This window comes from Mus caroli, chromosome 7 (genome assembly GCF_900094665.2).
Source record: "Mus caroli chromosome 7, CAROLI_EIJ_v1.1, whole genome shotgun sequence".
NCBI lineage: Eukaryota > Metazoa > Chordata > Mammalia > Rodentia > Muridae > Mus > Mus caroli.
Window position 1 is genome coordinate 48,859,917 of NC_034576.1, and position 23,824 is coordinate 48,883,740.

Genomic DNA, 23,824 nt, shown 5'->3' on the forward strand with positions numbered 1-23,824 from the left:
AGAAAGTAAATGACTGTGCTCACAGAAGGCTTGGAATTGCTAGACTTCAGTTTTCAGGTGTGAACATTCAGATGCTTCAGTCTTTCAGTAGCAAAAGCATGGAGTTCTCTGTGGAATCTTAAACTGTCAGATGTTGTTGTGACATTTTGTTTCAGCCTTACATTAATATAACAATAAATAAAATACAAACAAAAAAGCCTCCCCTCCAAAACAAAACAAAACAAAACAAGACAAAAAGGAAGAGGGACTGACGAGATGGTTCAATGGTTAAGAACACTTAGTTCTCTTATAGTGGCTCCATGTTCAGTTCCCAGCACACACATGGCAGCTCAGAGTGCCTGTACCTTCAGTTTCAGGCCATCTGCCCTCTGAGCTCCTATCTGCCCTTGGTGCACATAAACTCACACAAGGCAAAACACGCATCACCTAAAAGGGGATACTTCCTACAAGAGATCAGAAGACCAGCGAAGATGATGATCTTACTATGTGCCCATTCTGACAAAGACACATAAGGACTAGAGTTTATACTTGTCTTTAAAAGACCCCAGTCCACAATAACCCATATGAAATCCTATTATGTTTATCTGATGCAAAATGCTGTTGTCCCCATGATCAAGTGCCTGGATGATAACAGCAGCACTCCCCGTCTCATTTATCCATTTGTAGAAGTTATTTAAACAACAAAACTTAAGGGTCTTTTTATGTGGGCTTTTCATACACAAGCACACCAACACATTTGGTTAAAGTCACCTTATCTGGTCTAATGGATCATGTCACACTGATGTTAAATTCAAATCCCTATGTTAAAGAATACACATTTAGTTTTAGAATTTATATAGTTCTTATAAACTAGGTCAAGGGCATTCTCCATAAGGTCCATATAGAAATACAAAAGACCACAAGAAGCCCACAGAATCCTGAGCATAAATACAATGCTGGCAATACACATTTCAAGTCATACTATAAAGCCAGGGGCATGCAGAATAATGGAACAAAGTGGAGAAGCCAGAAATAAACTCAAGTATTCTACCATGTGATTTTTACCAAAGATGAAAGGCATGAAAACCCAACATTTCCAATGTAGAAGACCGAAATTAGGTACCTATCTCTAATCTGCAGAAAATCTAATAAACAGAATCAAAGACTTTAAGACTCTAAACTCTGGAATTTCCAACAGCATGACAGCATGTTGAGGAAAGACTTAAAGATCCAGGAGTACCCAGTGACTTTCTGAATCTGATTTCAACAGCTCAGTTAATACCACCTGACAAATGGGACTGCATCAAATTAAAAAAGTTCTGCACAGAGAGTAGACAGCCCATAGTACATGAGGAAGCCTCTGTCCACTCTAGTTTACGTAGCATCTATAAAGTCTGTGGGAAGCTAATTCCAACGGAAGCGTGGATGTAGCTCTCCTGGTTAATCTAGATTAGGTCAACTAAGGTGGGAAGACCTAAATGTGAGTGCCACCACTCCATGGGTTAGGGTCCTCGGCTGAATAAGGAGCTGCTTGGCTGCAGATGCAATGTGACCATCTGTCCCCATATTCTTGCTACCCTGATTTCTTGGGCAAGATGGACACTACCCCCAAACTATGAGGTAACTATACCTTACATTCACTCTGTCAGGCCCCTTGTTCAGTTACTATGAAAGTAGCTAATATGATAGCGCAGCCGATAAGGGTGCTTGCCTGGCTTACCCCTGGGTGGATCCCTGCTAGCTTATGAACGAGGCATGGTGGTAGACATCCTAGCCACACTGCACAAGTTTGGTTCCCAGTACCCACGTCAGGTGGCTCCTGGGCACCTCTAAGCCATTTCCAGGCGTTTCCATGTCTGCTTCTGGCCTCCACAGGTGCCTACACATACACTGTACATACAAAATAAAAGAATATGTAAAACAGTAAAACAAAGCCTTAAAAACAAGGATCAGGTTATGGAATAAGCCTAGGTTAAAAAAAAAAGTGTTATAGAAGGTATTAAACACACACACACACACACGTCATGTTTTCTCTCACATATGGAAACTAGTCTATCAATCAAGAAAGAGGAAGTGAGCCTGACAGTGGTGGCACAGGCCTTTATTTCTGGCACTTGGGAAGCAGAGGCAAGTGGATCTCTCTTGAGTCTGAGGCCAGCCTGGTCTTCAGAGTGAGTTCCAGAAGAGACAGGACTACACAGAGAAACCCTGTCTTTACCTTTCACCTGCAAGAAAGAGAAAGAAAGAAAGCAAGAAAGAAAGAAAGAAAGAAAGAAAGAAAGAAAGAAAGAAAGAAAGAAAGAAAGGGAAAGAAAAAGAAAAGAAAGAAAGAGAAAGAAAGAGAAAAGAAAAGAAAAAGAGAAAGAAAAAAAGGAAGAAAGGAAGAAAGAAAAAGAAAGAAAAGAAAGAGAAAGAGAGAAAGAAAGGAAGGAAGGAAGGAAGGAAGAAAGAAAGAAAGAAAGAAAGGAAGGAAGGAAAAAAAGCACTTGGGAAAGAAAGAAAGAAAGAAAGAAAGAAAGAAAGAAAGAAAGAAAGAAAGGAAGGAAAAAAAGCACTTGGGAAGCAGACAGGTCTCTGTGAGTTCAAGGCCAGCATGGTACCCCTATATCAAAAACCAAAACAATCTGAAATGGAAAATCCCAGGGTTTTTGAAGTAGTAGAAGTGATGGGGCAGGAGAGACAGCTCAGGGGTTTGGAAAACTCACTGCACTTACATGAAATCTAGGTTCAATTCTCGGGACTGATGTGGCAGTTCACAGCCACCTGTGCCTCCAGCTCAAGGGCCTCTGTTCCCTCATATGGATGAATGAAAATAATCTTAAAAAATCTCAAACATTCTGAATTTTAGTCCAAAATTCAGTGAATTCAGTGAGCTGCTTTCTACTGAAACACGAGAGAAGAACTGCTTTAAGAGTCTCAGCTTTTAGGGGGCTGGTGAGATGGCTCAGTGGGTAAGAGCACCCGACTGCTCTTCTGAAGGTCCAGAGATCAAATCCCAGCAACCACATGGTGGCTCACAACCATCCGTAACAGGATCTGGCGCCCTCTTCTGGAATATCTGAAGAAAGCTACAGTGTACTTACATATAATAAATAAAATAAATAAATCTTTAAAAAAAAAAAAAAAGAGTCTCAGCTTTTAGTCAGACATAACACTATTTTTTAAGTGACTGAAGAGAAATCCCATATTTTCCATATCTACTATATACTGAGCAAATCTGTTATATCAAGTCCCCACACAATGACAATTACCCAAGCAAGCAGAAGTAGATTTCAGAACTGTGGAGTGAAAAAGGTCAAAAACTTTGTAACCATGGGCTTTTCCACCAGTGCCCCCAATTCTCAAATAATGAATCTGAGAGAAAACTCTTTATGAATAAATGCCCAGGCCACGAACTTAGGCTTGCTTCCTGACTAACTCCTTAATTAACCCCTTTATTCTAGTCTGTGAGTGCCACATGGATGGTGACTCCTCAGTTTCATTCATCTGTCCCTGCAGAGATCGTGGTCATCTTCCCATGCCCGACTCTATCTCAGAGTTCCTCTCTCCCTACCAGAACACCCACATCTTATTTCCTGCCTCAATTAACAGGCCATTGGCTTTTTATTGACAGGTGATTCTTCCACACAGTACACGCAATTCTCTCTACAAAACTTTAATATCTGCTCAAAACATGTCAGATGGTATCCATCACCAAATTTAACCCTTAGAAAATAAGACATATTTTTCCCAGTGTTAGGGAACAGAAAACTCATCAAGTAATTAGGCCAGTATCTTGCAATCACCCTAGCATATGATAACTGAAATGACCTCACCGAGCTCTCTGACAGTACTTACTGACCACTATTTCCTATAAAAGACACCATTTCATATTGAATGATTATTCATAGTGAGTGAATCTATCATTAGCCTATCAGAAAACAAGATAAACGGTAGCTTTTCTAATTTTTTTATTATTCTATGTTTTAAATGTTATGAGTATAGGTGTTTTGTCTGCAGAGGCCAGAAGAGGGTGTCAGATTTCCCAGAACTTGAGCTACAGACAGTTGTGAACCACACATGTGTGCTGAGAATGAAACCTGGGTCCTCTGGAAGAACAACCAGTGCTCTTAACCACTGACTGATTATCTCTGCCCGGACTTTTCTGAGTTTTAACCCTTAACCCCTGGTCCACAAAACTGTCTCTCAACCTTTTCTCAAAAAGTAGAGTATAAATTGAAGACACCCACCCAAGCTGATCTCTAGTCTTCCTTCTCACATCTGTATACACATATGAAAGCATACACACAGGAACATACATACATACATGTTTAAAAAAAAAGACAAATAATACTTTTAGACTGGAACTGACAGTAGGCAGAACCTGCTGGAAACAAAGCCAAGGGTAAGTGAAGACACTAGTCACTGTACAGCAACCATGGAGCCTGAGTTATCACAAACTATCTGTCCAAAAGTAGATCAAACCACGAGGATTACTTTTTTATATAAATAACAACATGAAAGGTCGGTTTTTTGACATAAGGAGCAAACCTTCCAAACAACTGCATACACAGAATCTTCATGTATGGTACTTGGCAGGGTGCTAATGAAGGCTCTTAGATGGGTTCAGGTTTGACAGTGTGCCAGCTTTATGCAAGCAATGGGCTCTAGCTCAAAAAAAAAAAAAAAAAAAAAAAACCCAAAACCCAAAAACCTTATGTGATCACAGTAAAGCAAAGTGAAGAAAGCTACCAACAACACACCATAGGAGACTCCATTTACTCAAAATCCTCAATTTTCAAAAATAGCCAATAGTTTAGCAGGAGGCTAAGGACTCAATAGACCACTACCTACTAGTGTGTTACTGTCAGGTCCAGGCTTGTGCAGGCAACCACAGAGCAGCTGCTGTGCAGTCATGACTGAAACCATTGGGTCACGGGCGATCTGTTTTTATAAACCATGGTATTAGCTGATGTGGCTACTCTTCAATCTCAAGTCAAATCTAACTTTAATGTATCATTTTCCATAAAAGCTCATTTTGAGGATAAATGAAAAATTTCTAAGCTATAAAATTCTTCAAAACTAATGTTCTGAAGTGAATTACAAGACTTTTATGGGCAAAAGGTAAGCTAATAGGTCCAATAACCAAATAACCTGAGTTCATTCCCTGGACCCAGTGGTAGAAGGAAAGAACAGATTCTCCAAACTTGTCCTCTGACCACACTAGTGCTGAGAATATACATACACAAACAAATGTAACAAATGTTTAAATATTCACAAATGAGATCAGAGGGATAATAGTACAGTTTTATCTAAGAAATAAGGTGACTAACTTGTGGGGGCTGGGTATCAAACAAGTGACCTCTGGAAAAAGCAACCAGTGTTCTTAAACCACTGAGCCATTTCTCGAGGCCCAGATTTAGTAGGGTTTTGTTGTTGTTATTTTTTGTTTTTGTTTTTAACTTACAGATTAAAGACTCCCAGCATTTTTTATTCAAATAATTTAAAGTAGACTGTATAGGGCCAAGTATGTGGGCACACGCCTTTAAGGTCAGCTCTTGGGAAAACAGAGATGATCAGAATTGCAGGCCAGCTAGGGTTATACAATGAGACCTGGTCTCAAAATTAACAAAACCTTTCTTACTTAAAGGAAGCTATATTACAGACAAGGCAAGCATATTTTAATGTATCAAAGCCATGCCATTAGATCCTATTGATGACAACAGAAGCAGACCCTGTCTGGAGAGCAAAGGCATAGACACGAGACCCTGGTATCCGATCTCATGACATGGGAAAACATAAAAGACAGTAGCCTCTCATCATCCTGTGAGTGCACTCACTTAAGCACTCAGCAAATACGCAGGGAGAGCTGCCACCCGCCAGCTGTATGAGGAGGTAGTAACACAGATTGGTAAGAGTGAGTTTGACAATACAAAGGAAATAATCAACAAACAACTCTTTGAGATAAAACTAGCAGGTAATAGAAACAATGAGGAGCAGGATCAACAAGACCTAAGCCTAAGATCTTTGTATTGAACTCTGAGAGAAACAAGGTTTTCAGTAGAGGAGTGACATCATCAACTCATGTTTGAGTAAGATCCTTCAGGCTGCTTATGTTAAAAACAAATGCACGGGCTGAGGTTCTCATACAGTAATTTAGATGAGATAACAGTGACTTATACTGGCAGTGGGTATGGTCATATTTCCATACATTCTGAAGATAAGTGAGTTCTAGAGGAATCAAGGATGACTTGAGTTAGCATATGGAATAGCTATCAATGGAGATGGATAAACTGTAGAAGGACCTGAGTTCAACTTGGGTCATGTTGAGTTTAAGATGTCTATTAAACCTCAAGTGGAGAGGAAAGAGGTGCAGACCAACACAGTTTAGCAGCTGTGGGTAGAGACAGGACATTTAAAGCTCTATCATTAGAGTGAGGAATCGAAGTGCCAAGAACTAATCGGGCATTACAACATAAGAGAAGGAACCTGCGGAGACTGAGCACAAGCACCTGAGCTATAGGAGGAAAGGGACAAAGTGTGGTTCCCTGGAAAGAGAGCCAAGCTGGCAGAGGCCCACTGTGTCAGATGCCACAGACAGACCAAGGAACAGACAGCAGTCACCAGCCACTGGATTTAAACCCATAAAGGTCACTGTGACTCTGACAGAAGCAGTTTTAGAGGAATGATAGTGGGAAGGCAAGAAGGGTGAAGAAGGTGAGGAAAGGCCATAGGCACAAGGAAGTTTGCTGTGAGGAGACGAGGTAGTGCAAACAGGGAGGTGCAGCTGATGCTTCCAAAGGCTGTTTTAGGGATGTTTTTGTGTGCTAATGACAGCAGTCCAGAAGGCAAGAAAGGAAATGGCTGAAATGATAACCCAGTGTGAGTTAGAAGACATAAGCTCCAGTAGAGAAACCCTTTAGGCAGAAGCAGAGGCAGCCGGAAACAGAAGGCAGATGCAGTGATAAAAGGGAGGCCCTCTGCAGGCCAATTTTGCACAAGTCCTCCAGGGTCAGACAGCTCAAAAAAGCAAACACCACTGGTGTGTGACACCATCTTACTGACCCTTTCATGCTAACTCCGGGTGTGATCTACAGTTAGGCCACAAGGCCCTAGGATTTGCTAGTAGTACCCAACCTTACTTTTGGGGCTATGTCTTTAGGACTATTCCAGCGGCCTTAGGCCCTAGTGACTCAAAACATGTGTTATCCACCAGTAAGAGTGTGGCAAACAGGAAAGTGTTAGTGAGTTATCAGCCACATTTTTAGACTTCTAAATGGCTCATTTACAGAATGTTAAATCACATCAAGTTTAACATTACAAGACAGTGATCACCAGAGCTTTCCAATATGGAAGAATATTCTAAAATTTTACATGTAAAAATGAAATACATGTTTTACCACAGGAGACCTTGACTTATAAAGAAAAATACAAATGCTTATACTTACCAACAGTGGTCACAGGAGGCTGGGAAGGGTACTGTGAGCTTGTTGTGGCAGGGTATGGGCCAGCAGGTGGGTAAGGACAGCCAGGATAACCACTATAGAAAAGAACACCAAATGTAAAGATGACCCAACACTACTGAGAACCCCACTGAGAGAGTTAAGACTGACATATTATATTGCCAGATAATGAATATAAAGTTTTAGAGAAAGTGTTTATTCAAGGAACAGTGTATGGAAATTACACTGGGTTTGAAAATTGACTATCAAGGTCAAGCATGGCAGTGTGTGCCTCCAATCTGGGAAGGAGGCGGAAGCAAAAGGGTGCTTTGAGTATGAGGCCACAGGCTGGAGAGACGGCTCAGTGGGTGAGGGTGCTTGCTGTTCTTGCAAAGGACCCAGGTTTGGTTCCCAGCATCACACGCTAGCTCATAGCCACCGGTAACTCTAGCTCCAGGGAATTTGACACCCTCTTCTGACCTCTGTAGATGCCAAGTATGCACGTGGTGCACAGATTCATATAAGCAAAAAAACCACTCACATACATTAAAAAAGAAAAAGAGGAGAGAGAAGGAAAGAAGGAAGGAGAGAAAAAAGCCAGGTTTGGTGGTGCACAGCTTTGACTCCCACACTCAGCATGGAGAGGTAGAGAATGTCTGTGATTTTGAGGCCAGCTGCATAGGTCTATACAGAAAACTCTAGGACAGCCACAAGGATTGTCTCAAAACAAAGTATGAGGCCAATTTGGGCTACATAGCAAGACTGTATCTCAGAAAATTCAATCAAATCAATCTACAAAACAGAGTCCAACAGGTAGCTCTCACCTATAATCCCAGCTTTGGTGAGTTCCAGACTAGCTGGAGAAATGGCTCAGTTGTTCTCCCATAAGACCGAGGTTCTATTTCTAGCACCCACACAACTGTCCATAACTCCAGTTTCAGAGGATTCAATATCCTCTTCTGAGCTCGTAAGGAACCAGGCATGCAAGTGGTGCACAGACATACACATGAGAAAAACACTCAATACACATAAAGTTAAAATAAATATATCTTTAAAAACTACACAAGTGCGAGCTCCTATATCAGAAGAAAACCAAAGTAGTAAAAGGTCAAATGGTCTTGCTTGGCTTTGATTATATGAGGTTACTTTCAGAGAGGCAGAAATTGCTAGAATATTCCTAAGGACAACCTGGGTCCTATTGTTAACCTTAAATGTTCACTCTGAAAGCAAATCTTAAAAAAAAAAAAAAATGTTTTTGGATAGTTTGTGTCACTCATGTATTCTAATAAGTAGTCCTAAATTTCCATTCTAGAAAATCCAAATTTTCTTTTTAAAGATTTATTTGTGTTTATGTTATTTATTGAGACAGGGTCTTACTATGTGGTCTTAGCTGGCCTAGGATTGATAAAGAACCACTTGCTTCTGCCTCTGCAGTGCTGACACCCAGCTATTATTTTGACTTTAAGTGTATAGTGTGGGTGCCAGTGGAGACAAAAGAGAATGTTGGATCCTTTGTAGCTAGAGTTCCTAATCTGGGTGCTAGGAGTCAAATTCAGGTCCCTTTGGAAAAGCAGAAAGTGCTCTTAAATTAATAAGCCATTTCTCTAACCTTTATAAACTTCTTAAAAAGGAAAAAGCAAGTGGCCCCAAACCAATCAAGATTACTGTTATTACGAAGCCTACCCACAATCCCCCTCTTGTAAATAAAGCAAAGCTGAATTTCTCTAGATAACCTATACCTCCTTTGGAATTATGGGCACATATTGATCACAAAATCCCACCAATAAGCCAAATATGGTATATAATAGCATACCTACATAATATGAATATAGGCATATAAATGTGTGTGTGTGTGTATATATGTATTTTGGGGGGGGGGGTCGAGACAGGGTTTCTGTGAGGCCCTGGCTGTCCTTGAACTCACAAATTTGCCTGCCTCTGCCTCCCAAGTGCTGGGATTAAAGGCGTGAGCCACCAAGCCCAGCAGTATACATATATGTTTGTCTGTCTATCTATATCTATTATACCCATCTCAAAAAACAAACACCAATACACTTCTCTCTCTCTCTCTCTCTCTCTCTCTCTCTCTCTCTCTCTCTCTCTCTCTCCCTCCCTCCCTCCCTCCCTCCCTCCCTCCCTTCCTTCCTTTCATATCTATATCTATATCCATATCTATAATACCAAGGCTGAACTAGGACTGTGAGTCTACTCAGCCATACCTATCTCAAAAAACAAACATCAATACACCAACCTCAGTGAATTCTAACTACATTTATTTAATTCCCCAGTTAGCATTATTTTGATTACAAATGTAATTAACAGATTTTCATTACCTGGGGTTGGGAGGGTATCCAGATGGATATGCAGAGATTCCACTTGGCATGCCTGGCATGTAGGAGGCTAAAAATAATTTTTAACATTTGAAAGTCATATGCACAGTCCTGAATATAAAGGCTATAGAGCAATATGAACCACTATCAAACCACAGCAGAATTTCACACCAAGAATCCAATCTCAGGCTCAAAACAAAAGCAACATCTGGCCTAGATTGTTTCTTAAAGAACAAGTAATTTGAAGTCATTTAATTCCCAACTCATTAAGTGTGAATAACATTCATGCAAACCCTAGTAAGAACTGACTGGCAGACAGGCCAACCTGGTAAGCTTTTCAGCGCCAAGTTCACCTGTAATAGGAGAAGGTAATGCTGACCTCATTTGCTCTACGACTGCTTCTTAGAGGGTAGCCGCCTCTGCATCTAAGAAATCTTGGGACATTTAACACCAGATTGACTGAATTGCTTAGCTGGTTTTGTTGGCTTGTTTAGAACTTAAGACTCCAAATCACGGTAAGAAGTCCTACACAAAACTTACATCCACACTCTATAGATTGACTTTCAAAAGCTTGGAAATATTAGGAGAAAAAAGTTAAAAGCAATTAGTCTTCAAGAATGCCTCATTCATTTTAGAAGCTTGTAAGGTCAGTGGTGCCAAAGGCTAACTTTGGCCTGGATGGAAAAGGACTTGCCTTCAGAGACAACTTTTCTCATTAGATCAATGGTGAGTCAACACTTAAGTCAATAAATAAATGTTTTATTATCTTTTATATGACAGGAATTAGGAATTTGGTGGTGATGGTGGGGGGTTGGGGAAGAGATGGATGGGGAAAGGGGAAGGGAGAGAAGAGAAGAGAAGAGAAGAGAAGAGAAGAGAAGAGAAGAGAAGAGAAGAGGAGCGGAGCGGATAAGAAGAAGAGGAGGAATCCTTGGCCACATGTTGCTTGGAATCCAGGTGGGGGATAAAGAGTCAAAGTGGGAGCTGGCAGGGCAAGCAGAGTGCTATCTATGGGATTGCCCAGGAAAAGAGCTAATTTAAATCTAAGAGGCAGAGTAAGCCTCTTAAGGTTAAGGTTAAAGGTAGAGTGATCAAGTAGAAGTATGACAGATGAAGCCTGAAGAAAAAGGCACAGAACTTCTCAAGAATGACCTTCTAGTGACAGAGTACAACCAAGTGGGAGAAGTACGCTGGGCTGCTATCAACAGCAGACTTGGAAGCTTTTATCAGCCTAACACTTCAGGGTTTACAGACTTCTTAGGATTTATGGTAGATGCTAGAATACCTTTTCCTAAGTATAATGAAGGAAGAAATTCAGTATTTCATTAAAAAACAAACAAAACTAAAACAACAACAAAAAACTCCCCAAATATTATAACTCCATTCCACACACATAGACACTTTCTAAGTAGGAAGCACAGTTGACATTATTGAATATCTCTTAAACAAAGTGAGTCCTCTGTTACATATTTGCAACACACATAGTCAATATCACTCACTTCCATGCTGGCTTCTCCAATATATAAAGCACCATCTCTGAGTTGTAATTTCCTCATAATCATAAATTATTTTCCTTTCCTTAAAAATGTGTCATTTCAGGGCCCGGAGAGATGGCTCCATAGTTAAAAGACAAAACAGAGTGAGACAGACAGACAGACAGACAGACAGACAGACACACACACACACACACACACACACACACAAGGTGTAAGGGGCTAAAGAAATGGCTCAGTGGTTACAAGCATGTACTGCTTTTGTAGAGGACCTGAGTTCTATTCTTAGCACCCACACGGGACAGCTCACAGCTTACAGCACCAGTTACAGGGTACCTGATGCCTCTCTCAGGCACCTGCACTCATGTGCATATACCCACATAGACACACTCATTAAAATAAATTTTAAATAGCATTAAAATAAATTTTAAAAATGAGGTTTGGATATGATGTTGGCTTTAATTTTATGTATCTGAGTATCTTGCCTGCAACTACTTATGTGCTACACATGCACCCCTGGTACCTGCAGGGTCAGAAGAGGGAACTAGATCTTCTAGAAGTGGAATTTATAGATTGCTGTAAGCTGCCATATGGGTCCTCTGCAAGAGCAACAGGTGCTCTTAACTGCTGAACTGTCTTCCCAGTCTCATAATGCTGACTTTTTAATGACTTAATGTTTCACTATGCCGCCTAGACAGACCCTGAACTTCTAGGCTCACATAATAATTCTTTTGGCTAAACCTCCAAACTCTTTGGAATTACAAGCATATACTATTGCACTTGTTTTTAACAATTTCTTGTAACACAACTCATCACTTAAAAATTACCCTGAAGAGTTAAGAAATGTTCTGAGCAATGATTTCTCAACTATTAAATATTTATTCAAATATGTATCCAAGATTCTTAGCTATTACTTAGTATGTTTACAGGAGGAATCCAGACCATTGTTCACAGTCATACCTGATGATGATGATGGCTATCATCTAAACATCTAACATGTCATTACAATTGGAATGGATGGACAGTACAATGGTCTTTTAGTGATTTACTTAAGCTAGCTCTTCAGTGCTTGATGAGACGGTGAGTACAGAACTGACTGCAACAATGCCTAGTGTGAGCTAGCTTTCTGGAACACTATACTCTCAAAGGCAATGTGAAATGGAAAGAAATAGAGAAAGGGTCCCTTTGTCCCAAGTGGTAAATAAATTAACTCGTCAAATAAACAGGGAGATCAGTCTAGGAAATATTTGCCACTTTAAACTCAACACACCCAGTCAAAACAATCACTGCCATCCTTAATACAGGAAGCAAGAGTCCTAGCAAGCTTATGCTGGAGGTGAGGGGCGAATGAGTCACTTCTTTTACATTCTCATTCTACTCAAGAATCAAGATAGTCTTCATGAAAAATAGATTAAAAACAAGAGAATGACTTTAGGCAGAAGGAAATAAAGCTCACATAACTGGTTTTCAAAGAGAAGTTTGTCAGAATGACAACTTAAAACACAATAAAAGCAGTACAAAACAAAAACGTCAAAACAAGTAAGTACAACCAACTTCCAATTATCTGGATGATTCTGAAGTATCAGCAAGAATCATTCAGATAAACAGAACAGGATGGAGCTCTCCCAGGGGTGGACCAGTACTGTCCACTTGCTCTCACCCTTCTGACAAGGTACAAATTGGCTATACCACTGAGAAGCAGCCAAGAGCTAGATGTCCAATTGTGTATACCCAGAAGAGCTCAAGGGAATGAGCTGACTGTAATTAACTCTCTACAACATTGATCCTGGAATCATAGACTACCTTTTAAAATTACATCTTTCCAGGTGGTCAAATATGGCTTTTCCATGGCATGCATAATTTAAAACTTCTAGCTCGATTTGGCATCTTCTCTTCCACTCTAGAATCCAGAACATCCACACTTTGATTTTCTACCCACAGATGGAAGCCCAAAGGCCAGTCTTTGGTAGGAACCTGTACATGCAGATGTGGGGTCTCAGAATACTTCCCAAAACGCCACTAACTTGACAAGCTAAAAAGCAAAGTGAAGTTATTTTAAGAGTTTTGCAAGGCTTTGTTTTGTTTCTGCCAGTTTTAATGTCAGATCTCAGTGTACTTACTATTTGGTGGCCCTGTTGCTGTGTATGGTGGGTAGGATGCAGAAACAGTAGGCCGGGAGAACACTGGAGGCTCCTCTCCAAATATCACAATCATGATTTGAATAAGCTCCAGCAACTCTGACCGGGGCTAAAAAGGAGAGAAACCCAAGAAATCATGTCACCTATAATTAGTTCTCAGCAAAATAGAAGTGTTTGGCATTACTGTTGTTAGTTTTCAACTCTGACAATCTTCTTTACTCTCTCAGCTTTTTATTATCTGTATGCACGAGCACTTTTGCCAGTGTGTGTGCTGAGGTCAGAAATAACTATGGAATCAGTTCTCTCTTTCCATCCTTACTTGAGTTCCAGGAATTAAACTCACATCACCAGGCTTGTGTGGCCTGTGTCCTTACACATGAAACCATGTGGCTGGCCCAGCTATTTTCCTGAACACATCAATTTTCAAATGGGACCATGGGTTACATGAAAGCACAGAAACACGTCTGAATCTTCTTTACCTATAAATAGCTCTTTTGATATCTTACATACTGGGTATCAACTTGTGAAGAAATACAGAGCAGGCACAAGCCTTCCAGTAACAGGAGCTAGTGAACAATATAAAGGATTGGGTCTGCTCAAAGCCAGACTCTTACAAGTTCATTCTATCTCTGAGTTCTCTCTCTCAAAATAAATGTGGTTAATTCTGGTTATAAACTTGACAACTAAGGAGGAAGACCCTCCACGAGCAGGCAAACCCTTCCCATCTCAGCCCAGACACAGAGAGGTCAGAGTGCAGCGCTCTGTTGTTCTGTCCTGCCCATCTTCCACTTGCTTGTGAGTACATCTATATATTTAGCCCTCTGCCAGCACTGCTGCTGCTACCTCCTCTGAAACTGGACACCAGCTTTTTTTGGCTTTCTTATGTGGACTGACAACTACTGGATCTCGAGGTTTCCTCCAGGCATTTAACACAGGATGGGACTGAGAAGCTACTGAGTCCTCAGCCTCTCCAGTGTACAGACCACCACTGTCTCCTCACCCCAGCACATATACCAATCTAATAAGTCTCTTTCTGGGGCTGGAGGTGGCTCAGCAGTTAGAGCACAGGCTACTTTTGCAGAGGATCTGGGTTCAGTTCCCAGGACATACATGGTGGCTAACAACTGCCTGCAACACTAATTGCAGGGGATCTGATGCCATCTTCTGGCTTCCAAAGACACCAGGCATACATGTAGTGTGTATACACATTTAGGTAAAACATTCATACACACACAAAAAAAATAAAAATAAATCTTTAAAAACAAAACCAACCCTTCCTTTGTAACATATTCATTGTATTGATTTTGTTCCTCTAGAGAACACCAATACAATACAGGCTTCTGGTTGTTTGTAGCATAAATGCTGCTCTGCCAGTTACACTATTAGAGGCAGAGACACAAGTTCCCAACTGTTACTCTTGATAGCAATGCTTTGAAGGATAAGATTTGAGTTCCCAAACATATCCCATCAGTGTCCCCTGTTTTAAAAAGTAAGAGTCTACCTCTGAACTTTGTCTAAGTTTATATTCAAGTATATAAAGTGGTGAGTGAGCACTATGGAGTCTTTAACAGAATCTTTCAGCTGGATAGTATTACAGCTCATGTCTGTCATCCTGGGAAGCTGAGGGAGAATTGATCACTACAAGTTTGAGGCCAGCACAATTTGAGGTAGACACCTAAACAAACAAACAAACAAACAAAATCACCAATAAACAAAGGAATAAACAAGAGACTCAGTCAGTGATTAGTCCACCGTCTGAACTTACCTACCTTAGAATCTTGCTTGAGTGTAAACTGAAGAGAGAAGCTAGTGAGCAGAACATACATGCAATCACTTCATAGTCACATAATACTTACATGTTTCCAGTCATGTAGATAAGGTAGGTAGATTTTCCCATTTGCATCCACATGCTTTCCTGTTTTAATAGTCATTGAACTAGTAGGCTTAACAAAACAGATAGGGGGGTTATATGGGTATGTGTCCAGCAGCCACAGGCATATTGGAATATTATATATATTACCTAAGAGAGAAGAAGAAACCTCAATTACTCTACTTCTATTATTTTTCACGAGTGTAACACACAAGGCTGAGAGCAACACACAGCACCATGACTGCCACTAGGGCTATTTTTAATTCAAGATGCTTCTTGGAGCTTTGGCACGTAAGCCACACAGAAAGTGAAAGTGACGACTGCTCGCTGCGGACAACACGCTTTTGGATCGTCCAACTTAATGTTTGCTGATTAGTTTCGGCAAAAGCATGTTTCACCTAAAGAAATCAGATACTAAGGACTTGTGATTTTTCTTTCTCGGCCCCCAAACACATCTACAATATGTAACTCTAATACACAAAGCCTGAGGTTTATTACCAACATTGTGAATTCCCTATTTTTTTTTAAAAAAAAAAAACAAGAATCTCCCACAATAATTTGGACCCAATTTTATGAGTCACAAAGAATGGCTGAGGGAAAAGGGGGATCCCTTTAGATGAAGTCAGTATTTATGTACGCTTCCACAGCCTGCATCCCTCAGCAGAGCACATTCTGAGGACACAACCGTGGAGCTAGTAATTGAGTTTCAGGTCAACACAGGTGCTCTCCGTTAACTGCTTTTTCTCCAGGACCATGTGAGGCACAAACGACTGACAAGTGTCATGATCTCGGTGATCTTTCCTTGTGCCCTGCTCTCCACAGCACAGCAATCACAGGACTGCAGTGTAATGTCCCCCACAGGCTCATGTTCTAAAGCAGCGGTTCCCAACCAGGTTACACACAGATATTCTGCTTTTCATATGTTTATATTATGATTCAAAACAGTAACCAAATTAGTTAGGAAGTAGGATAACTTTATGGTTGGGGGTCACCACAACAAACTGTATTAAAGGGTTGCAGCTTTAGGAAGGTTGAGAACCACTGCTCTAAATACTTACTCCAAGCTGATGGTGATATTCTGGGGCCTGTTACAGGACTATGTCACTAGGGAAGGACCTTTGCAGGTTGTACCGGCCCCTGGTCCCAGCCTCTCTCTCTGGCGACATGTTCTAACTAGCCACAAGGAATAATAAACATAACCGTCCCAAATATGAAAGTGAGCACTCGCTCATCACTGACTGCTTCAGAGACCAGTCATCCAAATCAGTATCATTACCAGCATGCTAACCAGAGATAACAGGTGCTCTTTATGGTCTGTTTAGTGCACACCAGGCAGTGACAAGCCTTTGTATGTATCACTTCCATGAACTGTAGTTCCCAATCTAGGCATTATTAATTCATAATTCAGACCACACAGCAGAGAGTCAAGCCTAATTCTGTCCCTAAGGCACCACCTCACCACTGCACAGTACAGCTTCCCATGGTTGGAAAGGTACGAATCACTATGAGAGAGGCTGAACTAGCAGACACAGAAGATCCAATACAGTGCCATGAGCCCAGGAAACATTAAGTGCCAGCCGAATTGTGAGGCACTTGCACATTGCTCTATCTTGACAGAGAAATTAAAAACAACAACTGTGAGGTGCTGCCGCCAAATAAAGTCAAATTAGGACTGAAGTTAAAACCTGTTGTCAAGAAGGCCATTAGAAAGTACACTTTGTACTTTTAACTCCTTGGTAGCATGTTCTTGCCTGCAGATACATATACCATGAACACACAAATATATTATTTACCTCGATAACGCACTGGGATTGTACCAGTGAGGTTCACCAGCTCCCTGGAACTGCCATCATTAAAAACTAAAAGGGAAAAAGACAAAAACTTAATCACAAGTATTTTTGTACACACCACCAGGTAACTATGGAATGAGGCTAACTTAGTGTTCAGTATCAAAGACTCCTTCAGTGACTCCCTTAGTTTAAAAGCTTTGAGCTGCCTGTAAAGATGGATCTGAGTACTGCATTTCCACATAACAAGCTTTCAGTCTGCAAGCAGCATGGTTTTAAGCTCATTTAAAAATCACCCGAGCCTTTATCTCAGCACTGGGAGGCAGAGACAGGCAGATCTCTGAGTTTGAGGCCAGCCTGGTCTAAACAGTGAGTTCCAGGACAGCCAGGTTTACACAGAGAAACCCTGTCTCGAAAAAACCTAAATAAATACAATTAAAATCACTCTGAAGCTTCTGGCCACTACACCTGAGATGGATGCTAATGATTAAGCAAAAAATATATTCCTAATAAAGTTGTTTTAAACAAATTTAAGAATAAATATATCAGTAAATGAAAAAAAAAATCTCCATCAAACTGTGAGTATACTACATTGGAACACTTTAGAATCAAGACCCTGGGCTCAATCCCTAGTACCACTGAAAAGAGTAAGAAGTCACTATTAAATGATGCCATACTAAAGCTAACTTCCCATCATTGCACTGCAGCCTGGGCCGTGGCCAAGCTGGTGGTGGAGTGCTCGCCGAGATGCTTGAAGCCTTGGGTCTCATCTCAGCACTTCGTAAACTGAGCATGGTGGCACAATCTATAGTCCTAGCTATAAGGGAATTGGAAGTTCAAGGCCATCCTCATCTACATACATCCTCACTGTCATTCTCCACCCAAGGTGGTATCAAACCTCAGTACTGAAAATAGAAATGTCTCCACAGTTAAATACAGACACCTTCTCTTTCAACGTGTATTTGTTTTTACTTTATGTGTTCGTGTGTGTTCTGCTTGCACGTATATAAGTGGATCATGTATGCATGCACTCATGGAGGGTAGAAGAGGGCACCAGATGCCCTGGAACATCAGTATGTGCTCTTAATCGCTGACCCATCTCTCCAGATGCAGATGTTATTTCTTAAGTTACAATTTTGTCTCAGTATAAAGACAAATTGGCAACTAAAACTAAAGACCAATATTAAAAAAGACTTCCAAGATTTACAAAATGAAAGGGACAGTTAATTCTCAGTAGTCCTGTGATGTGCTCCTGAGCATAGAGATGCTATGGGGGAAGGGGGAGCTGAGTATCCATAGCTAAGAACCTAGGCAAGTCAGCACCGCATTCCTCTCAGCTAAGACATTCTGCTGCAATGAAACTTGGTTTTAAAAATCTGTCTTAGCTGGACAGTGGTGGCACTTGTCTTTAATTCCAGCACTTGGGAGACAGAAGCAGATGGATCCTTGTGAGTTCAAGGCCAGCCAGTCTACAGATCGAGTTCTAGGACATTCAAGGCTATAGAGAGACACTGCCTCAAAAAAAAAAAAAAAAAAAAACCAACCAATCAATCAAACAAAAAAATAAACCCCAAAATAAATACAACCCCTTCCTCCCCCCAACAAACCCAAAACTCTCTTATAGAGATGTTAGGGGAGGGAGACAGACACAGAGAAAGACAGAGAAAAGCAGGCAGACCGACTGACAGACTATTGCCCAGGCTAGCCTAGACCTCTAGGGTTGAAGTAATCCTCCTGTTCCAGCAGCTTCTTGAGTAGCTGAGATCCCAGGCTCATGATTCCAGGATATGTGTTTAATCTGTAACTGTTAAAACGTAAGCACAGAATGTTGCCTTTTACCTCCCCCCTCAGCTGCTCTTGGCAACCTTCTTCATAACTCTGTTAAATGGCCTGGCAAGATGGCTCACTGGGTAAGGTCAGCCTGATGACCTGAGTTCAGTCCCTATAACTGACACAATGAAAGGAGAATAGATTCTTATGGAAGGTTGTTCTCTGACCTGCACATGCCTGCAGCAGCATGCAGTATCTCTGTGTGACTGTCTGACTCTCTCAGAAAGGCTTTGGAAAATGACAAACTAAATTATCTTTAAAATTCCTCCTATGGGGGTGCTGGAGAGATGGCTCAGCAGTTAAGAGCACTGACTGCTCTTGTAGAGGTCCTGAGTTCAATTCCAGCAACTACATGGTGGCTCTGTATTACCATCTGTAATGGGATCTGATGCTCTCTTCTGATGTGTCTGAAGACAGCTACAGTGTACTCACATACATAAAATAAATAAATCTTTAAAAAAAATTAGTATATTAAAAAAATAATTCCCTCTATGGGCTGGATGTACAGCATGCATGAGACTCTGGGACTAACCCCCCAGTACAGAAGAACAAATATCCCCAGCCTAACTCTGTGCACTACTGTATCAAAGCGGTGCTTTTTAAGACTTGGAAGCACTCAACAGATCCATTTTTTTTTTCAGACTTATACTCTCCTGTTTCCTGACAGCTGTTAGGTGGAAACTCAATCCTTCAGTTGGAAATCCAACAAACTGCAAAGGAAACCATGAAAAATGTATTCATACATACACACAGGAACAAACTCAACCACAGGGACAGATCTTTTTGTCATATAAACTTACCATATGAATCCAATACAGGTTTGAGATCTTTGTACATAGCGATGACATTGACAGTTTGACGGACGGTTAGATCTCTGTATTTGTACTGAAAAGCAAAAATTACAAGTTTAATTAAAACCAATGTGTACCATTTTACTGGATCGTGTTCCTTCTTCTCTTTTCCTTTCTCGTTCGTCTGTTTGAGACAGGGTTTCTCTGTACAGCCCTGGCTGTCCTCAAACTCACAGAAATCCACATGCCTACCTCCCAAGTGCTGGGATTAAAAGTGTGAACTACTACCACGCCCAGCTGTATTTTCTTAAAATGCTATTTTCTTTGCTGCAGTTTTCTTGAATCTTCTACTCATCATTAACATTAAAGCCTACGGGGACCTCAGGCTCGCCTTTCTTAATCTAAGTGAACTCTTACTGAAGATGCTCACCACTATTTTAGTGCGTTTCTTCAAGTTAAAAGGACCCACCAAAGCAGCTCAGTGGATAAGACCACTAGAAGGCCCAGGATGGCATCCCAGCACCTGCATGGGTGTAACTAACAGTCCATAACTTCAGGACTCTCTTATGGCCTCTGCAGGCACCAGGCAAGTGCAAGGTAGGTACATGGACATACATGCAGGCATTAAGAAAAAAAAAGTTTCCATCCAAAAACTGCTTTTAATGGGGTTTTCTTTTATTGCCTAATCTGGCAACAAAACTAATAATCTTCTGCCTCAAGCCCTGAGAAGCTGGGGAATTACAGGCTATTCAAACTCTATGCTGTCTGCCTGCCTGCCTGTCTGTCTGTCTCTCTGTTTTTCGAGACAGGATTTCTCTGAATAGCTCTGGCTGTCCTGTAACTCACTCTGTACACCAGGCTGGCCTCGAACTCAGAAATCCACCTGCCTCTGCTTCCCAAGGCTGGGATTAAAGGCGTGCGCCACCACTGCTTGACATCTTTCTCCCTTTTAACAAAGCATTTCCCATGCTTCATTCATTCTCACACTGAAGTACTCACTGTCGATTTGAAACAAATCACTCCCATTATTGTTTCTTACCCCAATGCTCTCTTCTCTACTTTAGAATTAGCAACTGGTTTAGGCACATCTGGCAGGAGCTAACTGATCATAATACACTGATGCCCCATCCATGCAAAGCTCTTAATTGGCTTGTCTTAAAAATCGGAAAAGCCGTCAGCAGCTAAGGTGTGTATGACCCAGATGTAGAGTGCTCACTTTGCTCACCCACAGGCCTATGTTCAATTCCTTTAGTACAAGGGAAACAAAAACATAAAAAGCAATCAGCTATCCCAACAGATTCTAAATAACAAGGCAGAAAGCAAAGCATCAGTATGGAACAGTTTTTTTTTGTTTGTTTGTTTTTTCGAGACAGGGTTTCTCTGTATAGCACTGGCTGTCCTGGAGCTCACTTTGTAGACCAGGCTGGCCTCGAACTCAGAAATCCGCCTGCCTCTGCCTCCCGAGTGCTGGGATTAAAGGCGTGCGCCACCATGCCTGGCTGGAACAGTTTTTTATTGCTAAATTATGTTAATCATATGGAAAGCCCGTTTTAACCTAGTATTTAGCTGATAATGACAGCCTCATCTCTACTTTAACCTTCATTGCAAACCTGTTCATCTAGCCTATCAAATTGGCCGATCACTTAATTCTCTTGGTCTATTTTAACGCACATGATCCTTTGAATTAGTTTTGGGATCTAAAGGTTATGATATTCGAGATATTTATGTTCTTCCCCCTTCTCTCTAGCAAGCTCACTACAGATGACCATGCTTCTTCACTGGGAAGAAACCCCTACGCCGTCAGCATCACTGTTTAATGTCTAGAACAATCTTCTTCCAGCCTACTTCAGTTTTGGATACTCTACGTGGAGACAGTTAGATGTGATCAGATTTGGATGTATTTGAATGGCAAGCTTGTAAGATTTTCTGTGATGGGAAAAGAGGTCTTAAGCGCAGTGTCTAGAATTTTTGTCTCAGCAAAAGAAGGGGTGCATATATATTTTATACCTACCCCTGCACTAAAATTGCTTATCAAAGTCATCAATGCCTGCTATATGGTGTACCATACCGTCTTCATTTTATTTGTAAGTGGTGTTTGACCAAGTTGAGTTCTCCCTCTTAAAATGTGTTCATGGATTGCTAAGATGGCTCAGCAGGTAAAGGCCTGAAAATCTGAATTCAATTCCCAAGATTCACGTGGCAGGAAGAGTAAACTCCTGTAAGTTATACCCTGACCTCCACCTGCTCACTGCTGCATGTGCAAATGTGCATGTGCACCACATGCATGTGCATGCGCACTCGCACATACAACTGGATGAACGTTAATAAAAAACTAAAAAAGCAAACCCCACATTTTCTGAAGTCTCAAAGTTTGACTTCCTTCCCATCTTTTTTGTTCTTTCTCTTCTAGAATCAATTATTTTTGAGCCACAAGACTAACTCCTTTCTCTTCATCTAACCTCACTTCTTTAGTGTTCTCTCTTGTATTTTTAAATATGTTAAATAAAACTCCCCACATTATAGATTTCCACATAGGGCTGGCAAGATGGCTCAGTAAGTAACAGAGCATGCTGAGCAAGCTTCTGACCCAGGTTTGACCCCTGGAACCCACGTGGCAGGAGAGAGATGACGTCAGTGAATTGTCTTCTGGACCTGAAACACTTGCCTTGGCATAAGTGCATCAATTCACACATGTGCATCTTTCTGAAACACTTTCATTCTGAACTTCTCCCATAAACTGCAGACATGTGTAGTAGTGCCTTCTTTCTGCAGTTTCTGTGATCCGTGGTTAGCCTCAATTCTAAAATATTTAAAAGAGAGCAGCCATGGCCACAAGGTGACAAAGAACGTCAGCAAGGAAGCCTCACTAAGCACTGCACATGTGGGACATGAGCTGGGAGGTTTGCAGCTTTGCACCCAATCAACAGTGTGCCATGGAGCTGCTCAAGGTATCCAAGGACAAAAGCACTCAACTTCATCAGGAGGATGGGCAGGCATATCCGAGAAGAGAGAAAGGAGGAGCTGAGCTATGTGCAGGCAGTCATGAGGAAGGAATGATGCCCCTCTCCTTCACCAATAAACATTTGTTGTCACAAAACACAACACCAGGGAATTTTAGAAATCAACAATTCATATACATTAAATTGCACTACTCTTCCCCTGACCCCCAAGACAGGGTTTCTCTGTGTAGCCCTGGCTGTCCTGGAACTCCCAAAGATCCACCTGCCTCTGCCTCCCCGTGCTGGGATTAAAGGTGTGCTAAACTGCATTTCTAAGTAGCATGACATCTTGATGACATCTCAGTCCTGCTGTCCTGCCCAGGAAGTGAGTCATCTCTTTGCCCAGCATATCCATACTATATAGGCTACCCCGCCTGTTAGTGATTGACTGGCCTAAGAGTGACTGTCCTAGTGCTTGTGTTCAAGGAACTACTTTACTCAGTGGGCCTCAAGTTCAAGAGGAATAATGCCAGAAATAGTATTAGGATATCTTAATTTTATAATTTTTCTATCTTGTTATATTATTATTAACCTCTTACTGAAATTAACTGGTAAGTTAAATTTTCTCACAGGGAGGCATATCTAGGAAAAAGCACAATATATATATGGTTGAATCTATCTGCTTTGTCTTGGAATGTATTCCCTATGGGTAAGGGAAAAGGGAGTACGCTATATCCATTTACCAGTTTGACAGTGTATCTAATGAACATTAAACTGATCAGAAACAAAACTCTTTATCACCCTCCCAATTGTATTCTTCCCACATCTTAACTCTAGTTGCTGTTCAGGTACCAAACCTTCAGGTTGTCCTGAGCATCTCCCGCTCTATTCACAACAAGTCTTGCTCAGCGTTACCTCCAAAACACATCCAGAATCTTGGGCTGAAGAGATGGCTTAGTGGCTGAGGGCCCTTGTTACTCTTGCAAATTCAGTTCCCAAGACTCACAGTGGCAGACTCTGAACTGCCTGTAACTCCAGCTCCAGGAGCTCCAACGCTCCTCTGGCTTCTGTGGGCACCCACGTGTATATGCACATACATACACACACTTAAAAATAAATCTTTAAAAAAAAGAATGTATGTACACATTTACCTCCAGAGTCTGACTTCTACCTCCATAGCTGTAACTATGGTCTAAGTGAGCTGCAGCAGCGGTTTTCTCTACTTCCACTCTTTTTTTTTTTTTTT

At 41.2% G+C, this 23,824-nt stretch overlaps 1 protein-coding gene across 3 annotated transcripts in view; it reads right to left on the reverse strand.

Moving 5' to 3' along the window:
• Window positions 1-23,824, reverse strand: part of Tsg101 (tumor susceptibility 101) — a 31,953-nt gene that overhangs the window by 5,172 nt on the left and 2,957 nt on the right. Inside the window, exons 2-7 of one of the 3 annotated variants that reach the window (XM_021166907.2) lie at window positions 19,649-19,733; window positions 17,025-17,090; window positions 15,218-15,304; window positions 13,344-13,470; window positions 9,734-9,800; window positions 7,407-7,498 (exon numbers count right to left, since the gene is read on the reverse strand). In XM_021166907.2, the coding sequence (XP_021022566.1) occupies window positions 7,407-7,498; window positions 9,734-9,800; window positions 13,344-13,470; window positions 15,218-15,292 (361 nt within the window). In that variant the 5' untranslated portion in view covers window positions 15,293-15,304; window positions 17,025-17,090; window positions 19,649-19,733. Of the gene's footprint in view, window positions 1-7,406; window positions 7,499-9,733; window positions 9,801-13,343; window positions 13,471-15,217; window positions 15,382-17,024; window positions 17,091-19,648; window positions 19,734-23,824 lie in introns of all 3 variants that reach the window. The other 2 variants (XM_021166906.2, XM_029479763.1) reach the window with 2 other exon arrangements.